Source organism: Pinus tabuliformis, chromosome 7, assembly GCF_031772625.1.
Source record: "Pinus tabuliformis cultivar Carrire ecotype Pingquan chromosome 7, CPIR1, whole genome shotgun sequence".
NCBI lineage: Eukaryota > Viridiplantae > Streptophyta > Pinopsida > Pinales > Pinaceae > Pinus > Pinus tabuliformis.
The window spans coordinates 792,175,268-792,188,314 of NC_142293.1; the positions used below are offsets into that span (position 1 = coordinate 792,175,268).

Here is a 13,047-nt window from a genome sequence, read left to right on the forward strand (position 1 = left end):
CATACCGAATTTTTTCTTGGAAAAACTATAATGTTGCAATTAAAATATATTTAAAATGTTGCCAAAATTTGCATAGAGGTTTGAACTTAGAAGGCTAGAGGGATGAAGATGTAGACTAAGTGAGCAAAAAACACAGATAAACAATTACTACATTCATAGGTATTGTAGAGTAGTTGGATGTTAGTTATTCTATATTAACCTAGGAAAACAGTGATTATCGTAAAAAGAAAATGACTATAACCTAGAAGATAAACTACGCCTCATACAAGATATAACAATTTGTATGATACTTTATTAATATAATATTCTTGCGTGTGTACGTGTGTTTACAATTATATATAATGGATACATGAAACTGGCACTATATGAAAAATAAATGAATGGATGATGATAGTACAAAACTAAAACATTACATTATATGAAAAGATGTATAGATAGATAGATTAAGATAAGGGAAAATTAAATAGGTTTGGGGAAAGATAATGCAAAACTAAATAAGATTAATCATGAATTGCCAAAAGAATAAAAATATCTGTAACTTTCATTTTTAAACTTAAATTCAGCCAAGTCAAAAAAGGGTGAAAATTTTAAATTAAACTTAAATTCAGCCAAGTCAAAAAAGGGTGAAAATTTTAAATTAAGATGTGCTAGGTTAAACCAATACAAGAAAAGAGGAATAAAAGAACATTTTGTATATGTAAATTATTGTTAATCATAATGTTTGAAAAAAAAGGTACAATGGATGATGGTAATCTTTAAAACAAAACAACACCATAAAATTGATGACGAAGTGCCCTCTTGGGTGTGGACCAGCGTTTCTCAGCGCCATTGTGAGGCCCAAGGAGGCGGGTGGTGGGTGAAGAGTCCAACTCGGAGTCCAAGTGAAGCAAAAGAAGAAAGGAGAGAAATATTTTATGGAGAATCCAATGCAATAATAAACACACATAAATTATTGAAGCAGTTGGCAATATAAAAAGCGGAAAAATGATTGAACGTAGTTGGCGGTGGGCGTGGGTGGAAGGAAGTACTTTGCTGTGCAAGAGTTATGAAAGTGAAAATGCCAGTTAGATGTTGCAAGAGTTGAGTTGGAAATCTGAAACGCGGAGACCGAAAAAGCTGCGGAGTGATGAGTTGGAACGCACAAATAGACGGAGAAACGTTGGTTTTGTAAAGGCAAAGAGCGACACGATGGAAATCAAATCAGGTGGCTGCCTCTATGCCTCTTCTTCGTTGAATGTTTCCTTCCTTCCTCCTTCCCTCCCTTCCCCACGCAGACGCGATTTGCCCTTCTCCACACGCGATGGGAACAGCTGGCTGGCTCTGTTATTGTTATTGCTGTTTTCCGGATGTTTCCTCCCTCCCTCCCTTTCTTTCTCCTCTTCCCTTCCCTTCGCTTCCCTTCCCCTCCCCACTCACAGATGCCATACACCCTTCTCTCCCTATATAAACCCAAACCCACTCACCCCAAACCCATCATCTACCATCAACAGCGACAATTTATCTCTTCACACATTTATCTCTTCTCTCGTTTCTGGAACTGCTGCTCTGCGTCACAAACTCTTTTCCCAATCCCTAATCGACATCGACATGGACACACCTCTTCACCTCCTCTTTCTTTTATTGGCCTCCTCGGCAGCTCTTGCTTCTGCAAATTTCTACAATGATGTCGACATTACATGGGGTAATGATCGTGCTAAAATCATTGACAATGGACAACAGTTGCAGCTTACTCTTGACCGCTCTTCAGGTACTATTTGAAGTTCTGCTTTTCTTCTGCTACCTACGCCTTTTTCTTTTTCTGTCAATTAACTTCAACTAAGATCAGATAAGTTAATCTTAATATTCTTCTTTGATGACAGGTTGTGGTATTCAATCCAAGCAAGAGTATCTATTTGCCAAGATTGATATCCAAATCAAGTTGGTACCTGGCAACTCTGCAGGCACAGTCACTACCTTTTATGTAATTAACTCCACCTTATTTGAATTCAATTAATTATTAGCGCTACCTTGGTTCATTAGACTGAAGGTGTATAACTTCTTCTGCTAACATGTTTGTTGTTGCTCTTATGGCTGGCTGTCTGCAGCTATCATCTCAAGGTCCCAAACACGACGAAATAGACTTTGAATTTCTGGGCAACCTGTCTGGAGATCCTTATATTTTGCACACTAATGTCTTTGCTCAAGGCCTTGGTGGGCGTGAGCAGCAATTTTACTTGTGGTTCGACCCAACCCTGGATTTCCACACTTACTCCGTGCTCTGGACATCAAACCAAATTATGTATGTATTCTCATCATTCTTTTTCTTTCAATATTATTGAAAACAATACAGTGACCTCTCAAACTAGTCCATGACCCTGACATTCTTGTAATTTGTTGTTCAGATTTTCTGTAGACGGGAGTCCTGTTCGAGTGTTTAAGAACAGGGAGACAGAGTTGGGTAAAGTGGATAGCAATTATCATTATCCCAAAACCCAAGCAATGAGGGTCTACTCCAGCCTTTGGAATGCAGATGATTGGGCAACCAGGGGTGGGCTTGTGAAGACCGACTGGACTAAAGCTCCCTTTGTTGCATCCTTCCGCAATTTCAATGCTGCCGCTACTTCTTCTTTTGACGCCGCTGCAGAGGAGGTGGCTTTGGAATCGAACCAAGAACAGAGGCAGAGGCTCCAGTGGGTACGAAAGAACTACATGATCTACGATTATTGTGCAGACACCAAGAGATTCCCCCAGGGACCGCCTCCCGAATGCAAATAAAACCTCAATCCTTTGAATTCAGAGAATGAACTCTGAATTCTTTCCTTTCAAGTATTCTGATTCATTCCTATTACATTGATTCTTTCATTCTTTCTCAGACACACATGTAAAATATTAGAGGGTATCAATCATTTCATTTTGGTACTGGTATACAAAAGCGAGATTCTTTTGATGATTCAATGGCTACAGCGTTTCCTTTTTGGTTACCACATGTTCGCGTTTTACTCTTTTCTGAAGCTCTTGCATCGAAACCTGAAAGACAAATACAAAGGCACTGATATATATATTTGACGAAATTTAGGATTTAACACACTGATATATATATTTGACAAAATTTAGGATTTAACACACAATGTAAACTCGCAAAGGTTTTTCCTCACTACTAGAGTTTATGCATATTTACTTCTGGTTTAATTTTTAAAATTAGTAATTGGAATATAAAAATCCTTTATCATCCGGTGACATTTTCACACTAGATTTTATAGTATAATGGTCACCGTTTTTTTGCATATCAGTTTTCTTTACACATAACTCTACTTCCCAATTGAATTTTTTTGCCATAACAATTTTCTTTACACATAATTCCACTTCCCAACTTATTTTTTGATTTTTTTTTGAGAAATATAAAGAGTATTGCCATTTTCATCAAAAGAAAATAAACAATACTATTGAAAAATCAAAGAGGGGAATCATTCTTTCCATTTTTTTTAAACAAGGTGTGTAAGCAGCGACAGCCCCTCCCGGGGCTGGAATCCTTAATCAATCCTCGAGAGATTTAATGAATCTGCTGCCGAACCCCATACTCATGAACACCCATACTCATTCATTATCATCAGCAATTATAAAAGAGAACAACAATTGCACAGTAAGCAACTCCCTGAACAATGAGTCTGCCCAACAATATATATTAATCAGTCTTTCTTCAATAATACAAGCTTCAGACTGACATGTGTCCAAATTAGCACATTTTCAACACCGTACCATAACCTTTCTTTATTTCATTTTTTCACTTTTCATCCTTATGCATTTTTCATCCATTATTACCCTATTTTTGGTGTAGGTATGAATGATATCTTTTTCACCACTTTTACACTTATTCTTATGCACGATGTTGAGAAACTGTCATCTTTCATACTAACATTTTCAAACAAGAGCAAAAGTCAGTCGCTGCAACCCCAAAATAAATGCTGCTAGCCAACATACAGGTTTTGCAACTCCTTGGATAGGGACAGGGAGTCAAAATTCATCCCATCCCCCTCTCCATCTTGGAGACAATCCATTTTGTTAGTAATGAGGACAAAGTCAAATGTTAGTCTTCTTGTTAAGTGTGATCCCAATGCACTTCCATCACATAACAACTCACCTAATCAAAGTGTAGTTGCATTCGTCTACTATGATTATTTGTTTCGTGGAAATTGATCAAACATGATTTAAAAAATATGCCACATTGCATTCAAAATTCCTATAGATTAAGAGGTAATACAAAATCTTTCTTCTTGTCCCTCATCACAAAGGAAGAAAACCCATATTTCTTCTCCAAATTATGTCCCATTTCTCTATGCAATGCTTCTTATCAAATTAGGATGAATATTATGGAAAATAGGTTAAGGAAAGTGCTTCCAAAGTTCATCTTAGAGAATCAAGGTGGTTTCTTACAAAAAAAAAAGAAGGGAAAATTGTGGAGAAAATTATGGTGGTTCAACATGCAACTCAATCTAGCAAATCCAATTAGGAAATGAGCATGAGCATCAACATAGACATGATGAATGCCTTCAATAAGGTAAGACGTTCTTTCCTTTTTTATGCCCTGAATAAATTTGGTTTCTTGTACTTTTGTCATTGGACTCTTTAGATCTTACATAAGTACAACAAAGATAGTATGACCGATAAATGGCAAACTTGCACCCTTTTCTCAAATAAGTATGGCAAAAGACAAGGCTTCCTTATCTCCCCCTTACTATTCATCCTAATAGCAAAAAGGTTGTGTATAAAATTGGAAAATTTTTTAGAGTAAAAATTGTTAGAGGGAAAAGATTCTTAACCACTATTAGTTTTCTAATGAAACCATTCTATTAGGAGGTGTGTCCTCCACTATTACAATATAGATAAATAATGTTTTGGACGATTTCATAAAAGATTTAGGAGGGAAAATAAGCAAGTGGAAAATTCAACTTTTCAGGTGGAACGTAAGCATTTGGCTACGCCAAAATAATTTTCAAGATTTTGTTATTCCCCTATTAGGAGAAATGGTATTTGTTTAAGTTCCTAGGCATGCTACTATCTCTTATTAACTCCTTAGCCTAGTCTTAGCAGAGCATTTTAGAAAAAATTGTAAGCAAGTTCTAGCAATGGGAATCATAATGGATAAATCCAACTGATTGTATCATCCTAATCAAATTGGTTCTCAAAACTATCCTCATTTGTCAATGTTCATTCTGCTAGCACTAACTGGGATTATGAAGTGGATAACAAAAGAAAGTGGTAAATTTTTGTCACAGCGAGGGAATTCTAACATAAAGAAATTTCATCTCGTAAGTTTGTTAGTTGTTATAGCTCCCAAGGATAGAGAAGGTTTGGAAATTAGAGAACATGTACTTTTTAAACTTGTGTTGGGAGGAAAACTAGCTTGTGTTAGGGTCCTAAAATTTATAGGATCTCAAGGTAATTGAGTATTATATCTGAGGAATCCTATTTTTTAAATACTTGTCAATCTGCCAATGATTTCCAAATAATAAAAAAAAATAGAATAAAAAATGAAAAGAGGGTATAAGGAAGAAAAATAAAGAGAAAAACAAAAATATTGAAAAAGAGGAAACTATTTAACCCCGCCAAAAGAAAGTAAATAAAGAAAGGAATAATACTGAAAGTGTTGCAAGTCTAAATGCCACTACTCATACATAGTTTTTCTTCACGTCTGTAAAATGAGTTGTGTGCAACTTGTTCAAAATGACACAATCATTAGCTTTAGTTTAATCATATTTTTTAATCATGATTAGACTTCTTTAAATTTCAGTGAATTATCTAGAGAATAAAGGTTTATCCAACAGTTCAATCTAGGTAAATCATTAGTTAGGTAGAAAATGACATTGATCCAACTGTTTAATCTGGGCCAATAGGAGAAATAAGGGATAGGTTAGATAGCTTTTTTTTCTGCATAGAAGAAATAAAAATGGGTTTGCTAGTATAAGTGCACCTTGGAGATAGAAATAAAGAATGCTAGTCTAGTTGAGGGTAGGTAGATTAGGTGATTGAGTAAATAATTGCCTATGAAAATTTTATCCTAAGTCTGAGGATATAGCAAAAAGAAAAATGTACATGCTATGGGTAATGTATTTCAAAATTATATTTACCTTATCCAAATTCTAAAAACTCGAAGTGCGCTATGGATAAAAATTTCCATTTTTCATTACTCGTCCTTATCCTAAGTCTGCATAGCTAATATCAGAAAGGGCATAAGGACAAAAAATTGTTGTCATTTATGGTTAAAGGTCAGCGGCTTTGAAAGCCTCGGGATTCGATCCCATACTCCATCTACGACCCTTGTCCTTTTTCACCCCCCCTTCTCCCTTTACTACCTGGGGGGGGGGGGGTTGGAAGGTGGTTTCTCCCGTGAGGACCTACCCCCTGCATGGCGCATTACGGTGATTTCGCACCCCCCCGCCGATACCGCTTACTGCCCATCACCCCCTACAGAAACCGCCTACCCCCTATCTGTTCTTACCACGCCCCTACCGTTGTTGTTATGTGATGATATTGATACAAATAGCACTTCTTCTATTTTATCCTGAACTTGGTAATTTTGAACATAAGCGAAAAAATGATAAATAACCAAAATTATTAAAGAAAAAAAAATGGAAAAATGAAACTTCAGTGATTCAATATTTTTCCTTTAAATTTTAATGTCAATTTTTTTTTTTTAATAAGTTTTTCTTTTTTTAGTGTTAGGGGAGGTAAGGAGGTGCAACAACAGGACCGAGAAATTTATTTTGACATTTCAATATTGTGGAGTTTTAGGTTAAAGTTTTGATTTCTAGTTTTAATTTAATTTAATTATTTATTTAGTTTATTTATATTTTATATTTCATTATCACCAAGTTCTATGTTTTCCATTTCATCCTAATTTGTTACCTTCTTTCTTTACATAAATAACATTTTTGATTTGATGATAATATTATTTCTAATTATTTATTTTTAATTTTTTTTTTTGGAAAATTATTTGTTTCACAACGTTACATTGATAAGCATGCCTTGAAGACCAAATTCCCATTTTTTTTAATTAATTTGTGTTTTTGATATAAAAAGTGGATTTATAAAATTTCGTTCTATGTATTACGAAGTTAGATTTCTCATGGTAATATGTTATCGATTCCATATTAGTGTTTAGTTAGTGTTAGTGTAGAGCAATATGGTTAAATGAAGCCTAAGCATTAATTAATTGGGTATTTGGCAAAAGAACTAAATGTAGACTAAGTTAGTTTTGAATCATAATATTTCTATAGCCTTTAATATTGAGTGAATCCTCTAATTACATAGTTCCATGCATTAAAGGCATCTGTGCGATCTATTTTGTAGTGTCCTTTAATATTGAGTGAATCTTCAAATTACATGGTTTCACGCATTATAGGTATATATGTAGTCCCCAAAATCCCACCAAATAGACACTTAACCATCCTCCTAGGACTACGCACTGTGCAAAACCTCCAAACCCTTTTGTCTACTAGTTAGTGCGCATGTCACAATTGACAGCGCGTAGAGGACTAAATCAACTTACACCTTTCGACATTTGAAACAATATTAACAACACCAAATGTTGTTCTTTACAGCCACATCATAAAATATAGATACATTCCCAAACTTTCAAAGAGCATAACTATTCAAGATATTCACAAATATTTAGATTTGCAGTGAAACATTAGACATTGGCTAAACTAACACACCATATAAAACAAGATACATTTAGACATTAACAAAAAAAAATAGGGGCAACCTAATCATCCCTTCTATTATTTCATCATATATAAGAAAATGTGCTACAATGCAACAATTGTATAATCAAACTCACCAACCAATAATCTCTACACAACGTACAAAAAGGAAAATGCACATATAATATAGAACCATCCACCATCCAATATATATGGTTATCTTTACATTAGGGTTTCATAGCAGTTACAAACTCAGACATTCATGCTTAAGCCTACATATAGATACATATAGAGATAATGTCAAGAATATATGCATAATAACAATCTTCACCTTCAACACCCATCGTCCTTCATTGATCAACCTTCTAACAACCAATCCATCTCTAGCATCTCTTTTATCTATCTCCAATAGCTCCTCTAACATTCTCGACCTTCCCCTCCATCTCTGCAGCTATCCTCTAGGTAGTTAAGATATTTTCCAATACCTCCCTTAGCTCACCCATGTGTGCTTTAATCGCCATTTGAAAGTATCTACCACATGTTCGCTCCACTCTGCCAACCTTCATTTACCTACAAAATATATCTAACTTCTCCCTTGCAACGACATCCCTCTCATGTTTCGCTGCTTCTACAAAATCCTAACTACCAATCCTCACTAGCACACATCCCCCTCTCTGGACGTTGACATCTCCTTCTTACGCAATATCTCCCTACACTGCACCAGCTCATTTTCTGTGCACCGCCTGCTCCTTATGCACTCCTCTATTCTCCTACGTGGTCCTTCTTTTAATAAAATTTAAATAAAAAATTTATGGGCTCCAATAAGCCCCTAAAGTAAAACTGTGGCTCACCCTGAGCCACTCAGTCCTCCTCTTATCCCCATGGATTCGGTAACCTCTACTCTTACTGAGGTTGTTTTCAAGCTCTTGCTACAACAACTTATAGGGGTGGTCAGGTGGTCTGGTCATCCTGGAACTTCGAGATTGGTTGAGAGAGGAGAGTCACACTCCCTCTCTCCACAGTGGTGCTCTCAGAAAAATAATCCTTTCCACCATTACTGCTCCAAGGCCGAGTTCTATGTTTGTCCCTGATCATTACGCTTTTCTTCCTGCTATACCTGCTCCTTCCTCTGGCGGACAATGGCTATATTTTGGATTTGTAGCCTTTTCCATGGTACCGTGAGGGTCAACGTGGTGGGGTGGTTCATCCTTTTTCAGGTGACTGCCAAACATATTTGAAGTGATTGCAGCTCCTAGCTGATAGAGTAGGGGTTATTCCCTAGGTGTCCTCGTGCCACCCCATCATGCACGGGGACAAAACCCCATCCAACTGCTACAAACCCCTTGGTGGGGACTGCCTTGACATTGGTCTATTGAATATACCTGCAAAGCCTTGCCAAAATCAGTATTAGGCTAAAATAACTAGTGGAGCTGCAGTGTATCATGAAAACCACTCTTGTTAAAGGATGGGGCCTCCTTTGTGTTGGGCCACCTGCTATAACTTAACCAGCCCCCATGGAATAAATCTCCCACTTTTGTTTTTCCATCCTAGTTATTGAAAAATGCAGCAAGAAATTCTCAATTTGATTTTTCCTTGATTAAATTGAGAAAATTCGAATTTGCACATGAGCAAACAACTTGGATGCACTTAACTTGTGTGACATGCCTTGTGTCACCCAATTTACTCAATAAATTCAAGTTAGAGGATTTAGAGTTTAGTTAAGCATGTGCGGTTTCTACTTTATAGCAATTAAAGTCAGTTATCTCAAGTTGTGTTTAGTTAAACTAGTTCCAACTGTTGGAGGAACTAGTGGAAGGTTAGTTGTGCAGTGGGACTTCAATCAAACTCAGTGATTATCCAATTAACTAATCAATCAACCCAAAATAGCTAGTGCATGTAGAGAATTCAAGTTCCCCAGTTGTGGTGGAGATGCCAAGGAAATTTAACATCAATGGTAGAGTAGTCTTGAGTGTACAAGTGTTGCATGCAGTTAGATGATCAACCTTAGGAATTGTGCAATCCATTTTTGAGAAATTCCTAAATAATAGGGGCCTAATTTCTCAAGGATTTGTGCAAGGAAATAGAGGCTCAAGTAGAGGTAGAAATTGACTAAGTCTGGGTCAGAGCTTTCCAGTGAGAAGAGAGTCACATTATTCACTTATAGGTTATGGTCAATTGAGAAAATCAATTGTAATACATCTCTATTCGTCAAATTAATACAAGTAGGCATTGGGATTTTTAGCAGATTGCTTTCCCTAGGAAAAATATTGTGTGCATGTGTGTTATTTCTTATTTCATGTCTAAAACTTTTGTTCTAAATTGTGAATTAACTTTCGTAGCGCAGTAGTGTAGGTTTGTATCTTATGATTTTGATTAAAACTTCATGAGCAGTTACAATTCTACACCATGATTTCTACATGGCATCAGAGCAAGAATTTCAAAGTTATTTCTCAGGAGGATCGAATTTTGAAGTTCGAGATAGCAGGATCTCTTCAGATCTGAGAAGATGGCCTCTAATGGATAGAGGCTAGAGTATGCCTTGGAAGGCAACTCTAGATTTATTGCATGGAAGGATCGCATGGAGTCGGTATTGGATGACAATGGATTGCTAGAATACATCAAGACAAATGTTGCAAAACCACCAGAATCTGATGCCCATAACCTTTCCCAATGGAAGAAATATGTAGCCAAGGTGAAGAGAATAATCTTGGAGGGAGTACAGGATCACATTGTCTCAAATCTCCATGGAAAAGAAACCCTATTTGCAATGTGGAAAGCACTAACATAATTGATCAAGAATTGTAGTGACCACAGGAAGTTGGCACTCCAGGATGAAATTCGAAGTATTAATATGCAGAAGAATGACACTATTCACAGTATCTGAGCAGGTTCACACAATGTTGTGATGAAATTGATGGGGTTGGTGTTAATGTTCTAGAAGATGACCTAGTAAGCCTAGCCCTTCTAGGCCTTCCCAAGAGATGGCATAGCTACTAAGATTCGGTGAATGGGAGCCTAGAAACTACCAAATTGGGAAAGCTTATGGGAGCCTAGAGTTTATGCATATTTACTTCTGGTTTAATTTTTAAAATTAGTAATTGGAATATAAAAATCCTTTATCATCCGGTGACATTTTCACACTAGATTTTATAGTATAATGGTCACCGTTTTTTTTGCATATCAGTTTTCTTTACACATAACTCTACTTCCCAACCTATCTTTTGATTTTTTTTTGGCATAACAATTTTCTTTACACATAATTCCACTTCCCAACTTATTTTTTGATTTTTTTTTGAGAAATATAAAGAGTATTGCCATTTTCATCAAAAGAAAATAAACAATACTATTGAAAAATCAAAGAGGGGAATCATTCTTTCCATTTTTATTAAACAAGGTGTGTAAGCAGCGACAGCCCCTCCCGGGGCTGGAATCCTTAATCAATCCTCGAGAGACTTAATGAATCTGCTGCCAAACCCCATACTCATGAACACCCATACTCATTCATTATCATCAGAAATTATAAAAGAGAACAACAATTGCATAGTATAAAGGGAGGGGCAACTCCCTGAACAATGAGTCTGCCCAACAATATATATTAATTAGTCTTTCTTCAATAATACAAGCTTCAGAATGACATGTGTCCAAATTAGCACATTTTCAACACCGTACCATAACCTTTTTTTATTTCATTTTTTCACTTTTCATCCTTATGCATTTTTCATCCATTATTACCCTATTTTTGGTGTAGGTGTGAATAATATCTTTTTCACCACTTTTACACTTATTCTTATGCATGATGTTGAGAAACTGTCATCTTTCATACTAACATTTTCAAACAAGAGCAAAAGTCAGTAGCTGCAACCCCAAAATAAATGCTGCTAGCCAACATACAGGTTTTGCAACTCCTTGGATAGGGACAGGGAGTCAAAATTCATCCCATCCCCCTCTCCATCTTGGAGACAATCCATTTTGTTAGTAATGAGGACAAAGTTAAATGTTAGTCTTCTTGTTAAGTGTGATCCCAATGCACTTCCATCACATAACAACTCACCTAATCAAAGTGTAGTTGCATTCGTCTACTAGGATTATTTGTTTCGTGGAAATTGATCAAACATGATTTAAAAAATATGCCACATTACATTCAAAATTCCTATAGATTAAGTGGTAATACAAAATCTTTCTTCTTGTCCCTCATCACAAAGGAAGAAAACCCATATTTCTTCTCCAAATTATGTCCCATTTCTCTATGCAATGCTTCTTATCAAATTACGATGAATATTATGGAAAATAGGTTAAGGAAAGTGCTCCCAAAGTTCATCTTAGAGAATCAAGGTGGTTTCTTACAAAAAAAAAGAAGGGAAAATTGTGGAGAAAATTATAGTGGTTCAACATGCAACTCAATCTAGAAAATCCAATTAGGAAATGAGCATGAGCATCAACATAGACATGATGAATGCCTTCAATAAGGTAAGACGTTCTTTCCTTTTTTATGCCCTGAATAAATTTGGTTTCTTGTACTTTTGTCATTGGACTCTTTAGATCTTACATAAGTACAACAAAGATAGTATGATCGATAAATGGCAAACTTGCACCCTTTTCTCAAATAAGTATGGCAAAAGACAAGGCTTCCTTATCTCCCCCTTACTATTCATCGTAATAGCAAAAAGGTTTTGTATAAAATTGGAAAATTTTTTGGAGTAAAAATTGTTAGAGGGAAAAGATTCTTAACCACTATTAGTTTTCTAATGAAACCATTCTATTAGGAGGTGTGTCCTCCACTATTACAATATAGATAAATAATGTTTTGGACGATTTCATAAAAGATTTAGGAGGGAAAATAAGCAAGTGGAAAATTCAACTTTTCAGGTGGAATGTAAGCATTTGGCTACGCCAAAATAATTTTCAAGATTTTGTTATTCCCCTATTAGGAGAAATGGTATTTGTTTAAGTTCTTAGGCATGCTACTATCTCTTATTAACTCCTTAGCCTAGTCTTAGCAGAGCATTTTGGAAAAAATTGTAAGCAAGTTCTAGCGATGGGAATCATAATGGATAAATCCAACTGATTGTATCATCCTAATCAAATTGGTTCTCAAAACTATCCTCATTTGTCAATGTTCATTCTGCTAGCACTAACTGGGATTATGAAGTGGATAACAAAAGAAAGTGGTAAATTTTTGTCACAGCGAGGGAATTCTAACATAAAAAAATTTCATCTCGTAAGTTTGTTAGTTGTTATAGCTCCCAAGGATAGAGAAGGTTTGGAAATTAGAGAACATGTACTTTTTAAACTTGTGTTGGGAGGAAAACTAGCTTGTGTTAGGGTCCTAAAATTTATAGGATCTCAAGGTAATTTAGTATTATATATG

The 13,047-nt window shown here is 35.8% G+C and overlaps 1 protein-coding gene across 1 annotated transcript; it reads left to right on the plus strand.

The window, feature by feature from the left end:
• The first annotated feature begins 1,462 nt into the window (after positions 1–1,462).
• On the plus strand, positions 1,463–2,934 carry LOC149249950 (xyloglucan endotransglucosylase protein 1-like). Its single transcript, XM_089458860.1, has 4 exons — positions 1,463–1,747; positions 1,860–1,960; positions 2,085–2,278; positions 2,382–2,934. Exons 1-4 carry the CDS (start codon positions 1,588–1,590, stop codon positions 2,752–2,754), a joined length of 828 nt encoding a protein of 275 aa, XP_089314986.1. The 5' UTR covers positions 1,463–1,587; the 3' UTR covers positions 2,755–2,934.
• The last annotated feature ends 10,113 nt before the right edge of the window (positions 2,935–13,047 follow it).

What these genes read in the sequence shown, in the direction of transcription:
- LOC149249950 (XM_089458860.1), top strand. Translation starts at nt 1,588, where the DNA reads ATGGACACACCTCTTCACCTCCTCTTTCTTTTATTGGCCTCCTCGGCA. An exon ending in GCACAGTCACTACCTTTTAT is followed by an intron (nt 1,961 to 2,084) that starts GTAATTAACTCC and finishes GGCTGTCTGCAG; the next exon opens with CTATCATCTCAAGGTCCCAA. An exon ending in TGGACATCAAACCAAATTAT is followed by an intron (nt 2,279 to 2,381) that starts GTATGTATTCTC and finishes TTTGTTGTTCAG; the next exon opens with ATTTTCTGTAGACGGGAGTC.